Here is a 27100-nt window from a genome sequence, read left to right as displayed (position 1 = left end):
TCTGTGTCCTTCATCTTTGAGCTACAAAAAAAACTACCAACAGACTAAACACATAATAAAAACTACAAAAACTAAAAAATCAACAACAGCTAAGTGCATCTTTCATGTGTTACATGTTACTTTGATGCTGTAAGTACATCTTGCTGGTGATATTTGTGTATTTTGACACATGTAAATGTTTGAAAGCAGGATTTTTACGTAAAATACATACCTGTCTTCTCCAGAACAATGTTGGGTGTAAGTAGTGGAGCTCCGCCTTTCAGGTGTAGCTGTTGTCTGTTCATTGGTGATCACATGATGTGACTGTAGCCTACATACTCTGAGAAAGGCTTCATGCTGAAACACGTCAGCAGTTTTGTCAGCCTGTTGATTGAAAATAAATTAATCTTAAAGATCAATCCATGACGTTATTCTTTTTGCTGATTTTTAACTATGGATTTCTGCTTTTTTTCCCTGACTTTGTCCTGGAGAATGTAGATACTGCTCTTTTGTAAAGGCAGAGCACCTGCCTGAATTTTCAGTCTAAACGCTTATAATACATCCATTGTCTCGACCTAATAAGGAGGAGCTCCGTCTCTTCTTCTGACCCTTAAATACCATAATAACATACTAATAACACTATTGCATGGCCTAACATTACTATAATGTGGAAAATGAAAACAGCATAATCCAGCAACATGGGTTCTAAATGCAAATAATGGGGAAGGGAAGTAATTGCATAACGCAAATTCCATAGCATGACAAAAACTGAATTTCAACATGATTATTCTGATTATCTGGATATTGTTACTTGCACTTGTAAATTGTTTGCTCAGACATTCTTTCTGTTTATTCCGATCACAAGCATCTGTTTTTATTTATTATGTTTATTGCAAAACATAACAATTATAAACATCAATAGACATTATATGCCAAGGTTTAAGGAGTATATAAATTATGTAATGAAAGAAGAAAAAGGGGAAAAGGCTTTGGGTTTTGAAGAATAGTTTGTATGTATTGTTGCATTTCATTTATAAAAAAATAAATAAAGGTTTGCTATTATAAAATGTACTCTTGTGTAATTTGAAATTTTGCTAAGATAATAAAAAGATTTGTGGTATAATACTATTTTTTGCTCTGAACTGCAGATGTCATAAAAACCAAACAGCACATATCTGTATGTTAATGAATATTGAACAGACTATGTTGGATAAATTATTTCCAAAACATAACAGTTATAAGGACAACAAACATCTGTTTTAAATACTCTAACATACTCTACTCAGCAGCTCGTTGACGTCATGGCGAAAATGATGAGAAACCGCAAAGCACAGTGGGTAATCTGCAGCGCTGAGTGACCATCGTTGTTGATGACTCTCTCCCTTCAGTCCATGAAGAGGCGAACTCACTAAGTTCACTTGAGTTTTTCAGAGAATTGGGACGACACTTCACGGCTGCGGGGATTCCCCGGAGGAGAAGTCAACGAGGGCACGTTGAACGACTGATGAAACGCAGCTTCACGCATCATCCCAACCAACCCAACCAGCGAATGTAACCAGTACTAGCCAATCAGAGGCAGAGTAGGGCGGGTCATGACTTCGCCATCCTAGGAAAAGAAATTTGGCGAGCGGTTTGTAACTAGCTGTGAGCCGCCATCAGAGCTCCTGCTTCCTGGTTAAAAATGTCTAAAATAACCGAGTTGCGGGTCCTGGTGAGACGCAGACTGAAGGCAGCTGCGGAGGAGATCTGCGGGGTTCTGGACCAGACTCTGGAGGAGTTGGAGAAGGAAGTCTGCCGCCAGCGGAAGCTGCTGGACATCGTGCTCAGTCCGCAGATCCGTCTGCACAGACTGGGTTAGTGACCGACTGCGGAACTCTGTACAAAAACCTGCTGATTTTAAATTAATGTGCGTACTGTACCGCGAACGTACCGCATATCACTTGATAAACGTCTATGTCACAATGAGAAGATGCATCTGCATGATTCGGCTTCTAGACAAGTCACCAAGAAATGAATTGTTTTACAGAAATGTCAACTTTATTAAAGGACCAGTGTGTAAGACTTAAAGGTATCTGTATTTGCAAAAATGAATATTGGCAGACATGGAATATAATATTCATAGGTATGTTTTAATTAGTGTATAATCAGCTGAGTATAAGAATCATATTTTCGTTACCATAGAATGATCCCTTTATGTCTTTTCTTTTTAATTGAACAATTTTCATTTACAAACTCAAGAAGCTTGCATACAAACTAGATACAAACCAGACAATAAACATATACATACTGTATACTCTGAGTTATAAATATAGTTAGTGTATATATACACAGTGTCCAAAATTAACTTTTTGACTCACCTGCCAAGGGGGCTGGTAGATGAAAGAAATACACTGGCCAAGTATATTTTTTACTAGCCAAAATAATGAATGGACCTGTTTGTGTCACATATACATTTGTTTCAGTATATTTCATTGAGATAATAAGGTATTATTTGTATACAAATATAAAGAAGAGGCCAGAACAAAATCTGGATCAAAATTATTTTAGTTTGACAGAACAGTACAGTTATAGGTCTGTGTTAATCAATACAGCTGTCTACGCCGTGTGTCAAGCGCGCTATTTTTCTCCATTTTACACACATAACCACAGTCGTGATCGGCTCTGAGCACTTTCAAAACGCAGGTGACCTACGCTTTACACTGTAGCTGAACGCCTCCTGTGTAGACACACAGACGGAGGTGGATCAGCTGTCAGTTGGCTTTAAAGCTATAATATGTAATTATTCCACATTAAAATGTCTAAAAACAACTAGACCTGTGTTATATATGTTGTTGAGTTGTGTACTTACATTATCCCAAATGTTTCCAACAATGTTCAAACTCAGAGAAATCTGTAATTTAATCAAAGTAACGGACCGTTTCATTTGGTCACCTGTCGATGGCGTCATACCTCCTCTACCAAAGAGTAAACACGCACAAGATGCATACGGCGGCGCTGTGTTTGTCCGCTACAATGGCGTCTACCAAAGAGTAACTTACACACACACAAGATAATACATCGGCGTTGTGGTTGTTCCACACAAACTGTTATAAATTGACTTTTATTTAGTTTTAAGACACATTTTCATGATAAATTTAGGTGGTTTTTAACTATATCTTTTAGCCAGAAGAAGGATTTTAGTCATTGGACGTCTGGATCTTAAGTTATCAGAGAAATAAACTGGACAAACGTTAGCAGCAGCTCGGCTAACAGCCCCTCCAGGAAGTCCGGTGGTCACTGTACATCATCGGAGAAACATTGATTTTTTTAGGTAAAACAGCTTTAATTAGTATTTTAACGATTTTAATCTGCGTGTATGTTTGTTTTTGGAGAGGAGGAGACCTCTGCGGATAATTGGGCTCCCGGGAGAAACCGACCGAACGTCTGGATCTAAAGTTATAAGAAAATTAGTCATTTGGGATAAAACATAATGCACTATGATACACAGAATTTAACTACTGAAGTATTGATGGTGCAGCATGACAATACACTGCTTAGGCAAGGACAGACATGAAGGTTGACTGCACAATAGTTTTACGATTAGAGGAAGACAGACATCCATTAATTCAATACAAGAAGCTTAGTTTGATTTTCAATTTTTGAATCAATTGTTGAATATGAATCTTGAATGATAGTCTGCTGTCAAGCTAAAAAAAAAAAAGTATTTGTATGACTCAGCAAAAGTAATATGGGTGCCATTTAAAGTTTTAATGGCAGGATACTCAAAATCTCTGGTGGAGGTGGAGAATACCATGTACTTGGTCTTTTCTGTATTTAAAACTAGTCTGTGATTAAGAAATGATATTTGGGAAGCATCAAAGGCAGACTGGAAATGAGTGCCCGGACTGGGGTGGAGCTTGGGGCATATAAAATTGTGTCATCTTTAAAAAAATGTACATTGAAGTATTGATTAGTGAGAATTACATTATTTATGTATAATAACAAAAGCAATGGACCAAGGAATAGACCCCAAGGATAGAGTTGACACAATGGATAATATAACAAGCTTTTAAAATACAACACATTGTTAAAGATGAAACCAGTGGTTTCCAACCTTTTTGTCTTTTGACGTCTTACAAAAAGCAGTGTGTAGTCGGGGTCACATTTCACATGTCTATGAGTTGTTAACAGCTCCACCAAATAGTGATTTTTCCCTCTAAACTTCTCACATGCTTTCATTTCAATAAATGTTCAAATGATCCAATATTTCAGCAAAAATCAAAGATTAGAGAAAAAGTCCAAAAAACTGAAAACAGATTTGTGTATCAGAACTTTGTTTTTTCTTCTTTCCTCTCCCATTAATCATCTCACCACCCCTCAGATTTATCTGCTGACCCTTTGGAGGGGCCCGACCCCTAGGTTGGGAACCACTGGACTAAACTAGCTAACTGTATATAAAGTAGTGTAAACTAGCTCCACCTCCAGCAGCTACAACAGTAACATGCTGCTCTAACACTGATGCTTCACTATTAATAATCTAATGATGTCATATATAATAATATATCAGTCAGAGGGACTAAACCACTACTTTTACTGCAATACTTTAACTACATCAAGCTCATAATACTTATGTATTTCTACTGTAGTAGGATTTTTCATGGAGGACTTAACTGGTAATCAAATATTTTTACATTGTTGTATTGGTACTTTTACAGAAGTAAAGGATCTGAGTACTTCTTCCACCACTGCCTCTAAACTACTGTGGAGCTTCTTCCCTCTGAAACGATCGTTGGCTGAGTTGGACAAAAAACAGTAAAGAAAGGATCTACATTTTATTGAGTTTATTTAGTCAGATACCAATCAATTTAAACATTCCCAGATCAGTCAAGGTACAATCTGGCTCAGGACATCTCTAAAAATCTGTAGTCACCCCTCAGAAGTTCAGATTGACCTTATAAACAGAGTTCAAATCTTGGTTTAGGTAGGATTTTTGTGACTGCACTGGTATCCCACAACCAATTCAGGTGTTCCTCAAATGGACAGGAAGAAGAACTCCTCATCTGGTTGGTATCAGTAATCCAGTGCTGAAGCGACACTGAAAGTCATGCATGACTGAAAACAAAAAAATCAAGTTCTGTCTTTGTTTCCTGATGTCTGATGTGTTTCCTGTTTCCTGCAGACGTCCAGCAGCTGTTGGAGAGTAAAGAAGAGGTTCCCCCTGAGCAGCAAGAGGGGAGCTCCAGTCTGGACCAGGATGACCCAGAGCCCCCACACATTAAAGAGGAACAGGAGGAATTCTGGACCAGTCAGGAGGGAGAGCAGCTTCCAGGGCTGGAGGAGGCTGATATCATCAGGTTCACATACATTCCTGTCCCACATGAAGATAATGAAGAGAAACCTCAATCCTCACAGCTTCATCAAAGACAAACTCCAGCCAGCAGAGCAACTGAACAGATGGAAACAGAAGCTGATGGAGAGAACTGTGGCGGACCAGCCAGAAACTTGGTCCTTCATAGGGGTAGGAGACATTATGCTAGGAAAAATATGTTTCGTGTCTTTGGTTGCTCTGAGTGCGGTAAATCATATCACTACAGTTACCTTCTGGAGAGACACATGAGAACTCACACAGGAGAGAAACCGTTCAGTTGCTCGTTGTGTGGAAAAGAATTTACACAAAAGGGACATGTGACACAACACATGGCTGTCCACTCAGCTGAGAAACGATTCAGCTGTCATCTTTGTCACAAAAGATTCACCTGGCGTTCACAGATCAAAAAACACAAGTGTGTTCGAAAGTCCTCACAGCTTCATCAAAGCCAAACTGAGGAGAACAGAGAGGCTGAGCCTCCAGCCAGCAGCTCAACTGAACAGATAAAAACAGAAGCTGATGGAGAGGACTATGAAGGATCAGAACCAGCCAGGAACTCACACACAGATAGACATTTACAATCAGTTAGTGATGACAAGACTTTAGACTCTACTGAGACTGGATTCAGTGATCATTGGAAGGAAACCAGGGAACCTCAGTCAGGTTTAATCTCTCTGAAAAATAATAAAGTCTGTGTAAGTGATGAGAGATGTAACACAGATAAGAAATCATTCGGTCACTCTACATGTGTGAAGAGATTTGGTTCCAAACCATGTGTGAAGGGACACATGAGAACTCATGCAGCAGAGAAAAGATTTAGTTGTTCAATTTGTGGTAAAAGATACACAGTTAGGGGAAATTTGGTATCCCACATGGCACTTCACTCAGGGGAGAAACGTTTTAGTTGCAGCGTTTGCAAAAAAAGATTCACCTGGCATACACAACGCAAGAGACACATGTGTGTTAGTAAATCCTCCCAGCTTCATCAAAGCCAAACTGAGGAGAACAGAGAGGCAGAAACTCCAACCAGTAGCTCAACTGAGCAGATAAAAACAGAAGCTGATGAAGAGGACTGGAGGATCAGAACCAGCCAGGAACTCACATCCAGATAAACATTTACAACCAGTTTGTGAAGACTTAAGACTCTAACCCAAATCTGAAGGCACACATGAGACTCAGGAGAGAAACCATTCAGCTGTTCACTTTGTGACAAAAGATTAATTTGGCAACATCAGCTTTAAACTCATAAGTGTATCCGTTATGAGTCCTCATGGCTCTGTCAAAGCCAAACTGAGGAGAACTGAGAGGCAGAGACAGTAGCTCAACTGAACAGATGAAAACAGAAGCTGATGGAGAGGACTGTAGAGGATCAGAACCAGCCAGGAGCTCACATCCAGATAGACATTTACAACCAGTTAGTGATGATAAGACTTCAGAATCTTCTGAAGCTGAGACTGAGACTTTCAGTCAGGTTTAAACTCTCAGGAAAATAAAGAAGTGATAGAGATGTAGAGATGTAGTACTCATAGGAAATCATTAAGCTGCTCTGAGTGTGGAAAAAGATTTGGCCAGTTAGGAAGTTTACAAACTCACATGCAAAGTCATACAGGAGAGGAACCATTTAGCTGCTCAGTTTGTAATAAACACTTGTGGTGCATTGATTGATGTAGATTAACTTTAACTAAACACATGCTAATTTACACTCCATCTTAAAATGTCTTTCAATTACTGACTCAGTCTCCCTGGTTGAGACAGGAACAACATGGATTGAAATAATAACATCAGAGGAAGGAAGAGTTCATCTTCTGCTTAAAGCCTTTACAATAATCGACTGGTAGTCCACATACAGTTCTACGGTTGAGTACCCCCCCCCCTCTCTACTTTTCTGGTACTGACCAAAATGTAAGTTTCTTTATTAGAACTATTTACAGCAAGAAGATGGTTGTCACAATAACAATACCAGCAGTAACACATTGATAATAATAATTATAAAAAAATAATACATCAAAAAGGGACAAGGAAAAGAGAAGACGATGGAGAAAAAAAAAGGTAAAAATAAATAAATAAAAAGAATTGTCAGTGAGCACACTGTGCAAACAGGCTTATCTTAAATGATTATATTGCATCTCACATGATGTATGGGAAGGGAAGGAGCAGGCAATGCCAGTAGACTATGTCTTCTAATCTTTGTTAGGTGAAAAGTTAATGTTTCTGATGTAATCAGAATGGATGAGCCCCTTTAAGTCTATTTTTTTCCAGTTCAAGGAAGTAAAGAATATCTGTAATCCAATGAAAATGAGAGGGAGAAATTTTGGCCTTCCAATTAAGCTGTATCATCTTACCAGCGAAATGTCAGTTTCTAAAACTCTCAAGTATCTGATCTTAACGTCTGTTCAGATTCATCATTTTGTTTTCTACATTTACCGTATTATTTTCAACTGGAATTGTTTCCACTGATCTCACAACCTCACACCTTCTTCAGAGATCATTTTGTAATTATCAGTCTCTCAGCTCAAATGGGTGATGTACAATGTACAGCAAGGTATTTCTGCCACCATTACAAACATATTTGCTCAGCTTCTTGTAAGATAATTTTCTTATTTTAACAAGATCCCTTTCACATTGTGACAGTTTTTTTTGTGTTTTCATGTTGATATTTTTGCTATTACAACAAAACAAATATTTCATTTTATCAAGAAAACCTTGTTATTACTACATATTATTTATCTTATTACAACAGAAACTTTGTCATCATTACACAAAATCTACTCAAAATGAGAAACATGTACATAACTTTAAAACAAGAAAAGTGAGATATATCGTTATAACAAAAAATGTTATAGGGTAAAATGATCTTTTAAAAAGAGAATGTTTTGTCATGTTGGCTGCAACATGCTGCTGTAATAGAATGTTTAAGACACGGCTGTTCATTCATACAGCTTCGATCAGTATTGGATGTATTTGTGTATTTTTATGTTTATCAAAAGCTGTTGATACTGGTGATTGTAATATTTTGCTTAAATTATCTTGTTAATGCTCCATAATTATATTATTAACCAACAACACTTTGTAAGTGTAAATGGAAGCTCATCTATTATGATCTGAGCTGGTTCTGGTGTCCCACAGGGTTCTATTCTTGGACTTGTCTTTATCTTTCATCCATGTTTCTTTCACTCTTTGCAGATGATACCAGTCTGTTTCTGTCACATCAGATAAATTATTCCACACTTACTTCTGATGAAAGTTCTGAACTAGATATAAAATTTCAAATTCAACAAACTTTCGCCGTATATCAAATAAATCTAACTTTATTTACTGCCAAAACCCAAATATACTGTAAATGTTATTCTTTCCCTTTTATTGGACATTATTACTAATGCCTCAATTTTCAAGATTCTTTGTTGTCTTTAATTGAAAAGTTATCTATTTTGTTTTTTTTAATTTTTTAGCTATTATTGTAACTTTTTCATATTTTCCTGATTACTATATATCATTTTATTGTAGTTTTAGTTTTTATTGATTAATTCTTGTGTGCGTGTGTGGTTATTTAATCTCACCAACATGATCCTTTTATCAGTTATGTTTCATGTGTTTTACTGCTTTTTTGTTTGTTTGTTGGTCTTAAGTCTCAAAGATAATGGATAATTTTTTGTGTCATATTGACACCAGTAATAAAACAGTTAAAATGATACCCAGCCTTATACACTAGTCAAGTCAGTTTTATTTATATAGTCCCAAATCAAAACAGACATTATCTCCGGGCATTTTTCACATAGAGCAGATCTAGACTGTACTCTTAAATTTACAGAGACCCAACATTCCCCCCATGAGCAGCACTTGGCGACAGCAACAAGGAAAAACTCCCCTTTAACAGGAAGAAACCTCAAGCAGAACCAGGTTCTAGGTGGATGCTGGTTGGGTTAAGAGAGAAAGAGACAGGGAAGCAGAGCAACAACTATAATAACAATAACAACAACAATAATAACAATAATAATAATAGAAATATGACTAATTATAATAGAAGTAGCAGTGGGCAAAAATGACTAATAATAGCAGCAGCGGTGAGTGTCAAGCTGGACCACTATGTTAATATTATTCTGAACATTAAATGTAATACTTGTATTTTATGCTTCTGGTTATGTGACTGCTGATGTCTGAATACAGAGCTCCAAATAAAGTAGATTTTGGAACATGACTTGGTCTTGTTTTCTTTGTTGTTGCAGATTATGATTATAATTATCCATGATTATATATCATAAATGATTATTTCGCATGCATACATGGGTCACACGTGTTTTGGGTTTGTTTTTTATTTTTTTAAGTGTCAAAAATGAATGTTAGAGGAAATGATCTTTTGTTGGAAGTCGCAGCTTGCATGAGGACCTGATGGATTTCTGAATCACACAAGACTTGAAATTAGGCCACCAGCACCGAAACCTGCACAGCTCGATCCAACACTCACCTGTAAGGAGTTGTTGACGTGTAATTATTCCTGCTGTTCATACAAACTGTGAGGTCATCTCTTCATAACATGACTGTAAGAGATTAACTCTACAGTCCTCTCTCTAAACCTCAACTCAAGATGATATGGCTCTAGAACTAGACCAGTAGAACCTTCCTAATGACCACTATAACCTTCATCATGATGACTAGAATATTAATGATCACTAGAACCTTCTTAATGACCACTAGAACCTCATTAATGACCATGAGAACTTTCTTATTGATCACTACAACCTTCTCAATGACCACTAGAACCTTAATGACCACTATAACCTTCTTAATAACCAGCAGAACCTTCTTATTTGCCAACAGGGCTGAATGGACGGCATGAATCAATGTCAGCAGGACCCTCTAAGGCGACTACTAGAACCTTGGCAAAGATTATAAAATCTCTCAAAGACCTACTACAACATCCCCAATGACCAGTGGAACTGACTGAATGGCCTCTATAAATTCCTAAAAGACCCCTTAAACGTCCTTAAGGACCATTAGAACATGAAATAGGACCCCCAAACCCCTTCATTGGCAACTACAACCTCTTAAAAGATAACTAGACCCTCTTGAATGACCCTTGGAACCTACTCAAAGACTTCTAGAGCCTAATTGATGACCACTAGAACCTTGTATATGTATCCTCCTTAATTACCACTAAAAGCACTTTAAGAACCCCACGAATCTCCCAAAGACCTTCTAGAACTCCCTAAATGACTAATAGAACCTCCTGATGGACTACAAGTGTTTCTTTCTTTCTTCAGTAAGTGGGGAACAGCAGTTTACATATTCCTGCTGTGGTTTAAATAGTTTTTATAATTAGAGGATTGATGGATTAAAATATTTACAGTGTTTGAGAAGAATGCAGAGGGAAACAAAACCCCACACACACATTTTAGAAAGCATCATACTTCAAGGAATACTCTGATCTTTTGGGTAAGTCCTCTTGTCGTCCATTTTCTCCAGAGTCAGATATTTGAGATGATACTAGTTTCATCTCTGAGTGTCTAAGATGTATTAGCCTCACTAAGCACAAAAACTGGAGACAGTTATCTTCATGTAAACAGGATATATATTGTCAACATTTATCCTAATATGATATTACTGACAGCTGGAGTAAGATGATGAAGTTCACAATGTAATTTTAATGACCAAAAACCTTCAATCAAAACAATAATGAAAAACATGAACATACGAAAGAATAACTTCTTTGACTGTGGCTGAATGCAAACTGGTTTATTCAACTGTTCCCTCAGAACATCCAGAAATTGAAAAAAAATGATTTCACAACCAATTTTTAAGTCAGAAAACTGTGTTTTCATTGGTCCTCTACCATTCATAAATGATCACATGTGGTTCTGTTTCATCACACAAATATACTCTAGACTGAACATGTCGACGTTCAGTTAATAAAGAACAAAATACAATCATTTTCTCTTTAAAAAATAAAATTAACATTTCATTTAAATTTAAAAACAATGAACCTGGAATCTCAAAGTATTTTGTTTTTTTACAGCATGTTTAAGTGTGCAGTTAAAACACTGGGAAATCCATTCAGACTGTTTATGAAAGCTAAAATCTGAAATAACAAATACTTTTAATTAAATACTGTATTAACATTTCAGGCTGATTCCCCAGGGAATGAACTTACTTTCTTTTTTTATACACAGTTCCTCAGTTTTGGTGTACAAAAAATAATATTTGGACACAGGAACATTCATGCTAAGTACAACTATGCTGATATTCATTTTTCTTCATGTGCAGAGTCAAACCAACAGTGAATGATCCACTAACAAGTCACAAGTATTATGTGATATATCTTCGTCCTCTGTGCAGTGGAGCTCCGTTATTGTCCAAAAAACTATTAAAAACACATCAATGAGTCACATCGTTGCACTGGATGACATGTTCCTTCATCACCATGAACACACACTATAGTTTATTTTGCCTCAATCAATGAAATATACAATAAAACCAGAGTTATTCTATAAATAAAATCTTAGTATATAATATTTGGTGTCAAAGATGATATTTGTTCTCATTTTCATGACATATATTCAAAACATTCTGGTTTGTAAAACACAGTGGAAAACAAGGCAGAACCTAGAACCAAGACCTTAGAGGTTCTTACAGGTTTGTGTTAACGGGAAGCTCCAAGTTACAGGTCATTAATTTCCCGTAGTGGAGAAGAAAACAACTTTCTGAAATAGACAATCTTCACGCTGTGATTGGTCAGGTGTGCAGAGGTATGAAAGGCTGATGGGATTCATTAGTTTGAATCCTGTCATGACCTGAAGTGTTGGACATGTTGAGAATATTTTCAGCTTTAATTTGAGGCTGTTTACATCAAAAGAATCATGTAGGATCTGTAGCACCTCTTAAGTATATGTGTCCACTTTGGGAACTGAAATATATTAAACAAATTAAAACAATGTAAAGCTCTGATATAATAATATATATGATATCAGTTGTCAGGTGGTTTGCAGTCAGAGACATGTGAAGTCAGAGTCCCTCAGTCATCAGTAGACTGCTGATACTCTGTCAGGTCTGAACTCATCACAGCTTCGCTTCCTTCTTCCTGCAGCTGACTTGTTTCAGCCGCAGTGTGTTGTGTCATGTGTCTCTTCATATTTGACACTTGTGTAAAGCTTTTCCCACAAACTGAACAGCTGAACGGTTTCTCTCGCGTTTCTCCCGTGTGCTGCGCCATGTGTCGCTTCAAGTTTCCTCCTTGTGTGAATCTTATACCACAAACTGGGCAGCTGAACGGTTTCTCTCCTGAATGAGTTCTTAGGTGTTTCTTCAGAGCTCCACTTGTAATAAAACCTTTACCACAAACAGAGCAACTGAACGGTTTCTCTCCTGTGTGAATTCTCATGTGAGCCTTCAGATTGTGCTTGTGATTAAATCTGTTACCGCACTCACGGCAGCGAAATGGTTTCTCACCTGGTTCTACCTCTGAGTTGTCCTCAGCTTCATCGAGCTCTGACTGCTCAACACCACACTTGTGTCTCCTGAACCCCGATAGCCATGTGAATTTTTTGTCACAAACGCTGCAACTGAACTGTTTCTCACCTGTGTGGACAGCCATGTGCTGTGTCATGTGTACCTTTTGTGTAAATCCTTTACCACAAAATGGGCAGCTAAATGGTCGCTCTCCTGTGTGAAGTCTTTCATGCGTCTTCAGATTTACCATGCGACCAAATCTTTTCCCGCACTGAGAGCAGCTGAATGGTTTTTCTCCCGTATGACTTGTCATGTGGCCCAGAAGTGACCTCTTGCAGCCGAATGTTTTACCGCAGTCAGAACAGCTAAAGGGTCTCTCTCCTGTATGAATTCTGACATGAGTCTGCAAATGTTCCTTGCGGCCAAATATTTTACCACATTCAGAGCAACTAAATGATTTTTTGCCAGTATTTATACCTGTATCAATTTCAGTGATTTTCACAGAACCTGACTGAGGTTCTCGGGTCTCATTCCAATCACCGTCACCAGCTTCAGTCTCAGGAAAGTCTGAAACCTTGATGTCATTTTGTGATTGTAAATGTCTATCTGGATGTGAGTTCCTGGCTGGTTCTGATCCTCCACAGTCCTTTTCTCCCACAAAGTATCTGTTCTCCTCAGATTGTCTTTGATGAAGCTGTGAGGACTGAGGTTTCTCTTCATCATCTTCACTCTTCACAGGCACATGAGTGAATGTGAACTTATCAGCCCCCTCCAGCCTTTGAAGCTGTTCTCCCTCCTGATTGGTCCAGACTTCATGAGGCTCTGAGAACTCACCACTACAGTTATGTCTTTTGAGCTGATAAAGCCAGGTGAATCGTTTGTCACAAACATTGCAACTGAATCGGTTCTCTTTTGTGTGGACTGACATGTGTTGTGTCAGATGTCCTCCATGTTTAAAACTCTTACCGCAAACTGTGCAACTGAAGGGTCTCTCTCCTGTGTGGATTCTCATGTGAATGTTCAGATTATCCTTGCGACCAAATCTTTTCCCACACTCAGAACAGCTGAAGGATTTCTCACCGGTCTCTGCATCTCTGTTTTCCTCAGTCTGGCTCTGATGAAGCTGTGACGACTCACAAACACACTGGTGGCTTTTGAGCTGAGTATACCAAGTGAATCTTTCATGACAAAAACGGCAGCTGAAGCGTTTCTCCCCTGTGTGTACTGACATGTGGTATGTCAGATTTACCTTTTGTGTAAAACTTTTACCACAAAATGAGCAACTAAACGGTTTCTCCCCTGTGTGAGTTCTCATGTGTATCTTCAGATGTGGGCTGCGGCCAAATATTTTCCCACACACAGGGCAGCTGTATGTTTTCTTTCCAGTATTACATCTCATATCACTAACAGGTACTTCAATAATTTTCAGAGAGTTTAAAACTGACTGAGGTTCACTGGTATCTGTCCAATCATCATCACTGACTTCGGTCTTGAACTCAGAAGAGTCTGAAACCTCAGTATCTGGTTGTAAACGTCTATTTGGAGTTAAGTTCCAGACTGATTGTGACGGACTGGTCCAGAGTTCCTCCTGTTCCTCTTTAATGTGTGGGGGCTCTGGGTCCTCCTGGTCCAGACTGGAGCTCCAGTCCTGCTGCTCAGAGGAAACCTCTTCTTTACTCTCCAACAGCTGCTGGACGTCTGCAGAGAAGAGGAAACACACAGAAACAAGTCTGAGTGATTGATATGTTTTAGGGGGTTTTTTTTGCATTTGTTGCATTTTATACACAGAATATTTGCACATTCTCTCATTTAGTATTTCAGTTTAGTGATCATAGACTGCATGTAAAGATGGATGACATGACAGCTCCCCAAAAGTGAAGTCAAAATATTGACTCAATTGCCCCCTAGTGGCTGGTTGTAGTATAGGTCATAAATCCCACCGCCTACATGTAAGCAGATGGGACATGGACCAAACTAAAAACTTTAGTTTTTCTCGAAAGATGGTTTCTGTCATTTTAGGTTGTTCTTATCATGCTGATGTATGTTCAAGTGCTCATTTTTTCTGATAAGTTTGTTTTTAATTAGTTATTTGACGATAAAAAGAGGGGGTGTGATGTCATGATTGACAGCTGTGATTGACAGCCGCCCTCAAATCTCCCTCAGATGAGTCAAGACAGGCAGAGCATTTTCTGCTGTTAGACGCTAACGTATATCTTCATTTGTGATTCACCACAAGCCATAACTGCTGGTCACCGGCTGGTTTCGGCCAGTTTACCTCCATCGCAGCTGCTGGGGTTCACTTGGCTCTCAGCGGTGGGGGGGCTGTCAGTCAAGTTGAGGGGGCGTGTCCCGCAGTCCACCATCCCACCCCTGACTCTACTGCATAGATTCTGGTTGCCAATGACGTCACACAACCAAGATGGCAGCTACCGAAAACGCAATATTTTGGCTTCATTTTTGCATAGTGGTAGGAAGTGGGGACACATCGTCCATATTTATATGGTTTTGGTGGTGGTGGTCTGACACATTGCTCCAGAATCTCCTAAAAGAGAACTAGAACCACCTGAAGCACCACTGGAACCACCTTCCTGAAAACCTCATTAATGATCACAAGCACCACGTAATGATCCACTAGAAACTACTAAAAGACCCCGAGAATCTCTGCAATTACCTCCAAGACCCCCTCACCAATTTGAAATTTTTTCCTTGGTCTCTTTGGTGGTGGAGGGAACTTAAACTTCTTACTGCTCTAAAAATTTAAAACATCCATGTTGTTCAAACCTGAATCATCATCATCATCATCATCATCATCAGGAGTGAATGTGAACTTGGTGATATCAGCCTCCTCCAGCTCTTGAAGGTTCTCTCCTTCCTGACTGGTCCAGAGTTCCTCTTGTTCCTCTTTAATGTGTGGGGGCTCTGGGTCCTCCTGGTCCGGACTGGAGCTCCACTCCCGCTGCTCAGGGGCAACTTCTTCCGTCCTCACCAACAGCTGCTGGACGTCTGCAGGGAACACGAAACACATCAAACATCAGAAAACGACGACTGAACTTCCAACTAGAGTACTAGAGCCACCATTAAGATCTTCTCAGTTACTTAGAGCACCAATTTAATGAACATGCTTGATCCATAAATCTTGATCCATGAAAAAAAATACAACAACCAACCAAGTGTAAAGTTTCTCAATTCAAATGTAATTTTCTTTTCTTTTTTCTTTGTCATTTTATTCACATTTCTTTTCCAATTTAAAAATATTTTCCCTGAGTTATATAATTGTTTCAAGATCTTTTGTTTCTTAAACTGACTTTTGGTTTGTTTCTATTATGAGAACAAGATATAAGAAAGTTGTGTTGATCATCTCAGATTGACATTTCCCACATCCACACACGTCTGTGAATGCAGCATCTACAATATACTGTATATTCTATATATACATATCTGAGTTAGTTGGTTATTTATTGTGAAACATTTGTCAAACACCGACAAGAATAAAACATCATACGTTACAAAGAAAGAACTTTGTCTTCTGCACCAAAATCAGCCGAACTAAAGGCTTCCTTCCTGAAACACTGCTCAAGTTTTTTAATATCTATATTATATATGTAAAGAGAGAGAGATGACTCTTGGAAATAATACTGTAACTGTGCTTTTTAGATATAAAATAGTTTTTGTTATTGGTTCATTGCCACTATTACTGAAGTATTTTTCTTGTCCTACTTTATTGTATTTATTTATTCTCATTTTTTACCTATTTAACTTTCTATTCTATGGAGCCCGTGTGTTGTGTTCTCAATTTAACTATTTTGCCAGTCAGCCGGAAGTTTGAAGAAAGTGATGAAGATGTTTCCCCAGGTCAGTCAGGAAGCACTCCACAACCACTGATGTACTAAGAGAATATAATACATAATATACTGTATATATCTATACATATATGCTCTCTCTGGATGCTCTGTCTTTATCCCACAGACCAAAAATATGCAGGTTAAGTTAAGTGGAGACTCTAAAAATTGCCCACAGGTGTGAATGGTTGTCTGTCTCTACGTGTCGGTCCTGTGATTGACCGGCGACCTGTCCAAGTTGTACCCCACGTCTTAACCAATGTCAGCTGAGATGGGCTGCAGCTTCCCCCAACAACCCTCTAGAGGATAAATGTTATAGAAAATGGAAAGATGGATGGGTGGGTGGGTGGGTGGGTGGGTGGATGATACATCCATGTCCACAACCTTGAAGCTGAGTTTATATGCAATTGAAGCATCAAAGTGTTTACAGTGAATAAGTCTGTCATCCCGTAGAATTCGCTCTATATCATAAGGGATCACACAGTGTTGGGCTTAATATCCACAAATCTCTGAATCCAAGATCAAAATAAAACCTTATTAAATCCAAGCGATCCACAGTGAGGATGTACATCAGATGAGAGAATGGCATAAATTGATAACTCAAATTAGTTATTTATTTTCTCCATGGCCCCTCCTGTGGTCCGTACTATCCTACTGTAAACTGTTATTCACTGAGTTTCTGTGTTTGTGGCATGTATGTGGCTACAATCTGCATGTCTTTGTGTAAAAATAAAAAATAACAATAAAAGTGAACTTTAACTTCTAACTGGAAAAGAAATCAGCTGTTGCAGGTTTCAGTTTTAAACCAGATTAAGTAAATCACTTCATCTGAAACCTGCAAACAGAAGCTCTGGATTATTGAAGATCTGCTGCAAACCGATCCTGCTGCAGAGCGGCGCCAGGTTACCATGGTGACGTGCCTCGGTTACCATGGTGATGCACCAGGGTTAAAGGTGAACCTACTTCATGATAACAGAGAGCTTCAGTCCGGCTGCTAACTGCTAACGCGCCGTTAGCTTGACGATGCAGGCCGCAGGTCTGACGTGACAGTCAGCTGATTTCTGTCTGATATTTTTATTTTTTATTATTATTATTTACAGTTTTTGAAGCGTTTTTAAGTCTGTTTACGTCCCAACGGAGAACACGTGACTCGCTTCGTCATGATTAAAATGTCACAGCCGACGTGTTACAGCTTCAGCACACTGAATAAGATGAGAGAAAGTAAAAATGTGTTAAAAGTCCAGCAGCCAGAAATCAACTGACCGCGGCCAGCTAGCGTTAGCATTAGCAACATTAGCAGCGCAGAGTTTGCAGCAGTAAACAGGAAACAAACCTGCTCCTCTCAGCTTTATTTCAGGGTTTAATAACACATCCCGCAGTTTACGGTGTCGGTCCATCTCTGCTCTGTTTACTGAACTCAACTCGGACGGTTTTCTGCCGTTATTTGATGCAGCTGAAGGTTTACTCCGCTAACGGCGATCACCGTCAAGCCGATAAAATGTCAACGGCTACTTCCGGGTACATGTTTCAATATAAAACTATACCTGATAAGTGTTTCTGAGTTTAAATGAAAGAATATCAGTGTGAAGGGAACGTTTTTTTCATTTTTATTCTCTCCATCCTTTATTAAACAAAACACATAGTACAAAACAACATACAACTTAGAGCCAGGAGACACCGACATGAATGACAGATCAATAATACACATCAGAAAAAAGGAGCAGCGAGAACAGTATCAATTAATAAATAGTTTTTAAAATGGGATTTTAAATACATATATATCAACGCAGATCTTTCAGAAGCCTTGTAAATCTCTCTTCTCAATTGCAAAAACAGGCAGGAGGCTGTGAAGTGAATGTATTTTTTCCCGTTTTTCTTTATTGTAAACATGTTCATATACAAAGGTACAAATAGACACATAGATAATATAAAAAAAGAAGACAAAAACAAACAAAAGAGAGATTACATTTTAAAATGCCAGAGTTTATTTTACATATTACATTATTATTATTATTATATTCACTTAATAACTTAAAGGTCTTGAGAGCTTTTTTTGTTTTAAACAAACAAACAAAAATGTTTTAGATAAAGTGGTGCTATGTTGTTTAAATTCATTAATAAAGTACAGAAAAGGTTGCTTGGTTCCTGACCATTTTTTCTATAATAATAATAAATAGTTGTATGATAAGGGCTTGTTATTTTCAATCTTAACTTAAACAAAATATAGCATTATATCAAACAAATCTATTTCAACATCCATCTTACGTTTCTTTTTTTAGAAAATTGGCTACATCAATCCAGTACAGTGAAAAAATAGATGGGAAATACTCTCTTCTTCTAGTCCACAAAAATCACACTTATAAACACGTACAATCTCTATTACGTCATTCTACAGTTATTCAGTAAAAGTTGAGAAAGGTCTTTAGGAGGACTGATGCTGAGCTTCATCTCTGCAGACACTTGGACTAACTCCCCCTGTTAAAGGACGAGTTCACAGTTTTTCAAGTGTGTCTCAAACCAACAGTCAGGAGCCCAAATGAACATTAAAGCTGTTTTTCTTGTTGTAATCATTCCTCCTGTTCATACTGACCATTAGAAGATCCCTTCATAATGACCTTACAATGGAAGTGATGGGGGACAAAATCCACAGTCCTCCTTCTGTGCAAAAAAAAAAGTATTTAAAAGTTAATCTGAGGCTAATATGAAGCTTCAGCATCCAAATGAGTCAAATCAAGTAGATATCTTTCAACGTTACAGTCTTTTTAGTGCCAAAGTTCCTCTTTTTGTTACTATACTTCCACCTGCAGCTCAACAGGGAAACACTGTCCGAGGAAACACAAAGAGGGAATTTGATGCTAAAAAGACTGTAAATGTGTCAGATATCCACTTGATATGACTAACTCAGACTGCTGAAGCTGAATAGAAGCTTCACACAGACTTTTAAATGACTGTGTGGACACACTGTGGGTTTTGGCCTCCATCACTTCCATTAAAAAGCACATTTGAAGGATCTTTTAATATCCAGTATGAACAGGAGGAATGATTACAGCGAGGAAAACCTCTTTCACTGTTCATATGGACACCTGACTGCTGTTTTAAGATCACAGTGTGTTCTGCACAGGACACTTTGCAGACACACCTGAAAAAATGTGAACCTGTCCTTTAATACATCCACGGTGTAAAAAAAAAAAAAAACAGCAGTGAAAGGCAACAACTATTTAGGGTTATCTTCTTTTTTTTCCAAGACTGTTTTCTCCTTTTATTGGAAGCACAGTTTCAAGATATTTTCACTCCATCTAAAGAAAAGTATAAACTAATTTCTGACAGCGGGGGGCAGCATGACGCTTCTCAGCCTGCAGTCTACTGAAATCCATCAGAAGCAGCAGCAGCAGAGATATTTGCGGAATAAAATCCACTGGATGAGAGAAAAACAACAGAGCAAAGATGAACCGACACCGTAAACTGATGGATGTGTTTTCACAACCTGCACTGAAGCTGAGAGGAGCAGGTTTGTTTTCTTTCTTCTGCTGGAAACACGTTTACTGCTCTCCTCATGTTGCTAAGCTAACGGTAGCTGTTAGCCGCAAAGGATTCAATATGTACTTATAAATAAATACAATATCTTAGTAAATGCAGTTAGGCTCCAACACACACAAGTACTACCAGGTCAGGTAGCACACAGTCCCAAGCAGTGCTGGAAAGTAACTAAGTACATTTACTCAAGTACTGTACTTAAGTACAATTTTGAGGTACTTGTACTTTACTTGAGTATTTCCATGTGATGCTACTTTCTACATTTCAGAGGGAAATATTGTACTTTCTACTCCACTACATTTATTTGACAGCTTTAGTTACTTTTCAGATGAAGATTTGACACAATGGATAATATAACAAGCTTTTAAAATACAACACATTGTTAAAGATGAAACCAGTGGTTTCCAACCTTTTTGGCTTTTGACGTCTTACAAAAAGCAGTGTGTAGTCGGGGTCACATTTCACATGTCTATGAGTTGTTAACAGCTTAGATTAGAGAAAAAGTCCAAAAACTGAAAACAGATTTGTGTATCAGAACTTTGTTTTTTCTTCTTTCCTCTCCCATTAATCATCTCACCACCCCTCAGATTTATCTGCTGACCCTTTGGAGGGGCCCGACCCCTAGGTTGGGAACCACTGGACTAAACTAGCTAACTGTATATAAAGTAGTGTAAACTAGCTCCACCTCCAGCAGCTACAACAGTAACATGCTGCTCTAACACTGATGCTTCACTATTAATAATCTAATGATGTCATATATAATAATATATCAGTCAGAGGGACCAAACCAAGGCCTTGTTTTCAGTTAGCGTAATTGAAATTGTGAGGATGGATTAGGCTACATCTTACAGTAGTAACCCAGCGTTGCTTCCAAGCAGTATGGGGCAAGTCATTAGCTAATGATGGTATTTTGTTGGGTTACAGGGTACGTGTTAAAAAACCACCTGTTCCAGATTTTGTCTATCACTATCCTCTTCTAATTAGTTCAGTAAAGCTTATGAAACGTTAAGGCAAGCAAATTTTATTGATACATCACCTCAATGTGCTTTCAATTGACATTTATACAACAAATTATATATGAGTGCAACAACAAAACAGTATCTCATAATTCTGACTTAAGTATAAGTCAGAATTATGAGATACTGTGGCATTATTCTGACTTATTCAATTCATAATTACAACAAACCAGCTGTGAAAATAACAAATAATTTTAGCAAGCTCAGGTTAGTATCAATAGCTGTCTGTCTGTGTTTCAGCTTCACCTTCAGATGTCCGAAAAGTGATTGTCGGTGAAGACGAGCAGGCGGAGTGCAGCTCCGATCTGGACCAGGAGGACCCAGACCCCCCACAGATTAAAGAGGAACAGGAGGAACTCTGGGTCAGTCAGGAGGGAGAGCAGCTTCAACGGCTGGAGGAGGCTGATATCACAGACTTCATATTCAGTCCTGTCCCCGTGAAGAGTGAAGATGATGAAGAGAAACCTCAGTCCTCACAGCTTCATCAAAGACAAACTGAGGAGATGAAAACAGAAGCTGATGGAGAGGACTGTGGAGGATCAGAACCAGCTAAGAATTCTCATCCAGAAAGACATTTACTTCAAGCTACTGATAATAAGACTTTGGACTCTTCTGAAACTGAGGCTGAAGATGGTGATGATGATTGGATGGAGACCAGGCAACCTCAATCAGGTTTAGATTCTGTGAAAAATAACAAAGTCTCTGCAAATGATGTGAGACATAATACTGGTTGGAAATCATTCTGCTGCTCTGGGTGTGGGAAAAGATTTGGCTGCAAAGGAGGCCTGAAGAGACACATGCAAATACACACAGGAGAGAAACAGTTCAGTTGCCCAGTTTGTGGTAAAACATTTACATACAAGGCAAATATGACACAGCACATGGCCGTCCACACGGGGGAGAAACGATATAGTTGCAGTTTTTGTGACAAAAGATTTGCCTGGTCTATACAAGTCAAAACTCATCGTTGTGTTAGTGTGTCCTCACAGGTGAATGAAGGGAATTTGTTTAGCTGCTCTGAATGTGGTAAGATATTTCGCCACGACACGAACCTGAAGGCACACATGAGACTCCACACAGGAGAGAAACCATTCAGCTGCTCATTTTGTAACAAAAGGTTCATTTGGCATCATCAGCTCCAAACTCATAAGTGTGTCAGTTTTCAGCCCTCACAGCTTCATCAAAGACAAACTGAACAGATGGAAACAGAAGGTGATGGAGAGGACTGTGGAGGATCAGAACCAGCCAGAAACTCACATCCAGATAAACATTTACAACCTCATACTGATGACAAGACTTCAGACTGTTCTGAACCTGAGATGGAAGACAATGATGATGATTACAAGAAGACCAGAGAACTTCACTCTGGCTTAAACTCTGAGAAAAACAAAGTCCCTGCAAGCGATATTAGATGTAATATTGCTGAGAAACCATTTAGCTGCTCACTGTGTGGTAAAAGATTTGATCACAGGGACTATCTGAATGCACATGTGAGAATTCATGCAGAAGAGAAACCATTTCACTGCTCCTTTTGTGGTGAGAGATTCCCTCGAAAGGCAACCCTAATTAGTCACTTAAGTGTTCATACGGGAGATAAGTCTTTCAGCTGTTCAGTTTGTAAGAAACGTTTTAGTTATAGAGTAAATGTTTGGAGTCACATGAGGAACCACGCATGGAAAAAACGATTCAATTCCAAACTGACTAAAGTCAGAGATGATGATTGTCAAGCAGGCAGGGAATCTCCATCAGGTTTAATCTCTCCAGAACATAATGAAGTCCCTGTAAGTGATATTGGATGTAATACTGCTGAGAAACCATTTAGCTGCTCTGATTGTGGGAAAAGATTTGGCCGCAAAGCACTTCTAAAGTCACACCTGAGAATTCACACTGGAGAAAAACCGTTTAGTTGTTCCGTGTGCGGTAAAAGATTTGCACATAGGACTAATATGACACAACACATGGCGTACCACACAGGAGAGAAACGATACTGCTGTCGTGTTTGTGACCAAAGATTTATCTGGTATAGTCAGGTCAAAAACCATAAGTGTGTGGGTGGGTCCTCACATTATCAAAGACAAACCGAGGAGAACAGAGAGTCAGAGCTTCAAGGGCTGGAGGAGGTCGATATCATCAAGTTCACATTCTCTCCTGTCCCTGTGAAGAGTGAAGATGATGAAGAGAAACCTCAGTCCTCACAGCTTCATCAAAGCCACACCGAACAGGTGAAAACAGAAGCTGATGGAGTGGATCCAAATAGACATTTACAACCAGATACTGATGTCAAGACTGAAGACTGTCCTGACTTTAAGGTGGAAATCAGTGACAATGACAAGAAAGAGACAGGCGGGGAACCTCAGTCAGGTTTAAACCGGCCTAAAAATTATAAAGACCCTGCGAGTACAACGGTATGTAATAACAATGAGAGACAGTTTAGTTGCTCTGAGTGTGGGAAAAGATTTGGTTGCAATGGGAATCTGAGTAGACACATGAGAACTCATACAGGAGAGAAACCATTCATTTGTTCCGTATGTGGTAGAGGCTTCGCTGACAAGGCAACTCTGATGAAACACATGAGAACTCACACAGGAGAGAAACCATTCAGTTGTTTGGTTTGTGGTAAAAGATTTTCACATAGAGTAAGTCTAAAACCGCATATGTTACACCACGCGAGGAAGAAACAATTGGGCGATGAGACTTCTCAGCTGATCAGAGTGGAAACATTCAGCTGCCCTGAGTGCGGTAAAACGTTTGTTCGCAAAGACACTCTACAGGAACACGTGAGAACTCACACGGGAGAGAAACCGTTCAGCTGCTCTGAATGCGGCAAAACATTTTGCCGTAAGACAAATCTGAGGGCACACATGAGGATCCACACGGGAGAGAAACGATTCAGCTGCAGGTCTTGTCACCAAAGATTCACGTGGCATCATCAGCTCAAAAGCCATCAGTGTGTTGGTAGTGGAGGTCCAGTCAGAAACAGATTACTGATGCCACGGCCACACAGTGATGAAGTAGTTCTGTTGGTATACTTGTAGGGCTGCTACCAAGCGGCAACCTCCGGGGCTGTAAAATGAAGCCATAAACTGCAGTTCCTTGAATGGCCACTTGAGGCTCCAAAAGCGAGTCAATCCCCATAGACCCCCATGTTAAAATGCCCAACTTTACAGCAGAAATAAACATGTTTACAGCCTGGTACAAAAAACAGTTTTGGTCTCTGTAGCTAGTTTCCCCTTTCATGACAACTGTACGGGGGTGAATTTTTTTATAACTCACCCGTTTAAATTTTATTAAGCCGTAAAGTTCTGCATAATGAAGGACATGGCTGCTTTGAGTGACAGGTCCGCCAGCCGTGAGGTGGCTTGTTTCAGCCATTCGGCCCGCCTCTTTGCCCATTTTTGATTGGCTGGGAGTTAGGCAGCGTCACGCACTGCCAAGATGGCGATGGCTGGAGCGACTCACTTTGAGCTTCAAAACCGCTCTTCAGAAACCAACAAGTGACGTCATGGTAACTACGTCCATATTTTTATACAGTCTATGGCTGCTACTGAAATGTGTCTGTTACACTGAGTATCAAAAACTAGGAAATACTCAAAGCTGACATCAGAATTATGGTCAGATGAATAATCTTTTGAGTTATTTTCTGTTTTAATATCATATTTTTTTGTATATTTATTGTATATTATTAGTACCAGAATCACCAGGGGTCACTGTATACCTAAAACCGCCAACGGGTAAAATTTACCCATGCACCTGGCTACCGCATTTCTCACACAAATAAATGTACTCTGTCACTGTATTGTTTTATTTATTAGTTTATTTGTCAGGGACAATGCAAAAAACATAACAGGTTAAAGAAACATGAAACAGATGTATTGCATGTAGGATTTCTACCCAAGGCTTTCTACCCTAAGGCATTGTCTTCACAAAGGAATCCCTAAAGTCATGAAAGGAGTTTCTTTAATCATTGGCTCCATTTCAGTCCTGTTGTTTGATAATCTCAGTATCTTTAAGAACACTAATCAATTTGGTGCCGTGCCATTGGTCTGACGGCCCATTATTCCAAAACCCCAATAGTTTGAAAAACTTCCATTCCATTGATCCATAATAATAATATTAAACAGCCACCGCACTTAAGTGTGATTTAATATCGATATGACAAAGTCAAGCACACAATTTCACCTAATCAATTATTCATTTCTGCATTTCAACAATGTGTGAATAAGAGAACATCACAAAGAAACTTTAAACCATCAAAGCTTTTTTTTATTTATAACATGATAATGCTAATATATATATTTATCTTTCATTGTTCCATTCATGAAAACAGAGGCTACACTTATCAGTGTTATGATATTTATACTTGGTGGCAGCTGATAGGAAATATACCTCGGAGTCTTGTGTATTACAGCACAATAAGAGAATTTGACTGAACAGAATTTTCAAATCCAAGCAGAGAGAGATGAGATAATTTTGAGCAGAAAAAAGTAGTTTTTACACCACAATATGTGTATTGTTGGAAAAAAATCACCTATATTAAAATCATATGCAAACATAGAACTATATGATTATGTGTACAGTGTAAAAAAAACTTTTTGGTGTCTTGACCTACACTGGATGATTTGTGTAAGGCCAAGCTTTGCGCAAAGACCTTCCGCCTGACAGTGTAGTGAAAAATTAGGGTTTCAGGCTGTTTATAGTGCACTTCTTTTCTGTAAAACTAATGTACTACTAATAAACATTGAACTTTATTGACTTATTTCCTGCCTTTTGAAATTATTTTTTCTTTCATCCTCAGTCACAGATATCATGATGTATCGTAGATTATTTCTGTGTGATACGTTGTGTATCGCAGAATCGCCTTTGTTGTGATATATCGTTATCATGGGAAGAATATCATGATAGTATCGCGTTCATCTGTGATTCTCACCCCTACTAGTTAGTAGAAGATAATGATAGACAAAGGGTGTGTTTAAACACTATTACTCTTCTCCTAATGCCATGAGACAGTGATCTGGTTTGTTTATCCAGGACTGACTGACCCACATAGTTCATGTTTTTCTTTTTTTTTACCTGTAACCTCAAAAAATACTATCATTGGCTAATGGTGTTGGAAGTAGTGCTGGGTTACTACTGTAGTAAGCTAGACAACACACAGTTTAATCCCTCTGTACGCTGTCAATGATGCTAACTGAAAACAAAGCCGGTTAAAGTGTAATTTAAGGATTTCATGATGTTTTTGTGTCAGTTTAAGGTGTTTTTCAAAGCAAAACCCTTAAAGCATGCAGATAATCCAAAACCAAATTATATCAATTTATGAAATTCTCTGCTAATTATCCCTTTATAATCCCAATAAAATGCCTTAATTACACCATTGTCAATGAGAAAATTAATTTCATGGGTTTTTGAAATAAAATTACAGGTACACCTTAATAATTATGATTTCCTGTTTGGAGGCAATAATGAACTTAATGGACTACAAAATATTAAGGAGTTTTAATATCGTATCTGCCTAAAAGGACGACTTCACAGATTTTCAAATTGGTCCCTATGGTTCTAATGTGGGCAGTCATCCAGCTGGAGATCTGCTTTGGACTGCAAACTGTTTTTCCTCATTTTTGTAGTGGTGCCTTCAAGGACAGTCAACCATTTTTAATTTACATATAAAATATGTAAATTAAGGAGATGTTAATGCAAAATGATTTACAGTGTGTGGTGTGAACAGGTATTTCTGTTTCCTGCTGTAAATTAATCTCTCCAGCAGTCACCTCCATTTCAAACTGAGTTGAAACCAGAATTCATACAATTGGCTGAGTGCTGATCATGTGACTGCTGTTAAACGAGGTAAGTGTATTGGGAATCCTGCCAGCATGAACTGGAGCAATAGATTCATGACCATAAGTAATTTTCTGTGTTCCTGTTCTTATTTTGTTCTACATTTTTCTCCA

General features: G+C 38.5%; 3 protein-coding genes across 3 annotated transcripts; 2 read left to right on the top strand and 1 right to left on the bottom strand.

The window, feature by feature from the left end:
- The first annotated feature begins 1335 nt into the window (after nucleotides 1–1335).
- LOC121913170 (zinc finger protein 135-like) lies at nucleotides 1336–8715 on the top strand. Its single transcript, XM_042435852.1, has 2 exons — nucleotides 1336–1832; nucleotides 5138–8715. Exons 1-2 carry the CDS (start codon nucleotides 1661–1663, stop codon nucleotides 6436–6438), a joined length of 1473 nt encoding a protein of 490 aa, XP_042291786.1. The 5' UTR covers nucleotides 1336–1660; the 3' UTR covers nucleotides 6439–8715.
- A 2326-nt stretch (nucleotides 8716–11041) lies between these two features.
- LOC121913140 (oocyte zinc finger protein XlCOF6-like) lies at nucleotides 11042–18138 on the bottom strand. The gene is made up of 3 exons (XM_042435818.1): nucleotides 17939–18138; nucleotides 15548–15769; nucleotides 11042–14464 (listed from the first exon to the last, which is right to left on the bottom strand). Exons 1-3 carry the CDS (start codon nucleotides 18000–18002, stop codon nucleotides 12333–12335), a joined length of 2418 nt encoding a protein of 805 aa, XP_042291752.1. The 5' UTR covers nucleotides 18003–18138; the 3' UTR covers nucleotides 11042–12332.
- Nucleotides 18139–19819: 1681 nt separating this feature from the next.
- LOC121913135 (zinc finger protein 665-like) lies at nucleotides 19820–24263 on the top strand. Its single transcript, XM_042435811.1, has 2 exons — nucleotides 19820–20113; nucleotides 21396–24263. The coding sequence occupies exons 1-2, from the start codon at nucleotides 20050–20052 to the stop codon at nucleotides 24188–24190; spliced, it is 2859 nt and encodes a 952-aa protein (XP_042291745.1). The 5' UTR covers nucleotides 19820–20049; the 3' UTR covers nucleotides 24191–24263.
- The last annotated feature ends 2837 nt before the right edge of the window (nucleotides 24264–27100 follow it).

The sequence above is a fragment of the Thunnus maccoyii genome, chromosome 15 (genome assembly GCF_910596095.1).
Source record: "Thunnus maccoyii chromosome 15, fThuMac1.1, whole genome shotgun sequence".
NCBI lineage: Eukaryota > Metazoa > Chordata > Actinopteri > Scombriformes > Scombridae > Thunnus > Thunnus maccoyii.
This window is presented reverse-complemented; position numbering and strand designations above follow the sequence as displayed.

What these genes read in the sequence shown, in the direction of transcription:
- LOC121913170 (XM_042435852.1), top strand. Translation starts at nt 1,661, where the DNA reads ATGTCTAAAATAACCGAGTTGCGGGTCCTGGTGAGACGCAGACTGAAG. An exon ending in GATCCGTCTGCACAGACTGG is followed by an intron (nt 1,833 to 5,137) that starts GTTAGTGACCGA and finishes TGTTTCCTGCAG; the next exon opens with ACGTCCAGCAGCTGTTGGAG.
- LOC121913135 (XM_042435811.1), top strand. Translation starts at nt 20,050, where the DNA reads ATGAACCGACACCGTAAACTGATGGATGTGTTTTCACAACCTGCACTG. An exon ending in ACTGAAGCTGAGAGGAGCAG is followed by an intron (nt 20,114 to 21,395) that starts GTTTGTTTTCTT and finishes TCTGTGTTTCAG; the next exon opens with CTTCACCTTCAGATGTCCGA.
- LOC121913140 (XM_042435818.1), bottom strand. Translation starts at nt 18,002, where the DNA reads ATGGACCGACACCGTAAACTGCGGGATGTGTTATTAAACCCTGAAATA. An exon ending in AATAAAGCTGAGAGGAGCAG is followed by an intron (nt 15,770 to 17,938) that starts GTTTGTTTCCTG and finishes TGTTCCCTGCAG; the next exon opens with ACGTCCAGCAGCTGTTGGTG. An exon ending in TGATGATGATGATGATTCAG is followed by an intron (nt 14,465 to 15,547) that starts GTTTGAACAACA and finishes TCTTCTCTGCAG; the next exon opens with ACGTCCAGCAGCTGTTGGAG.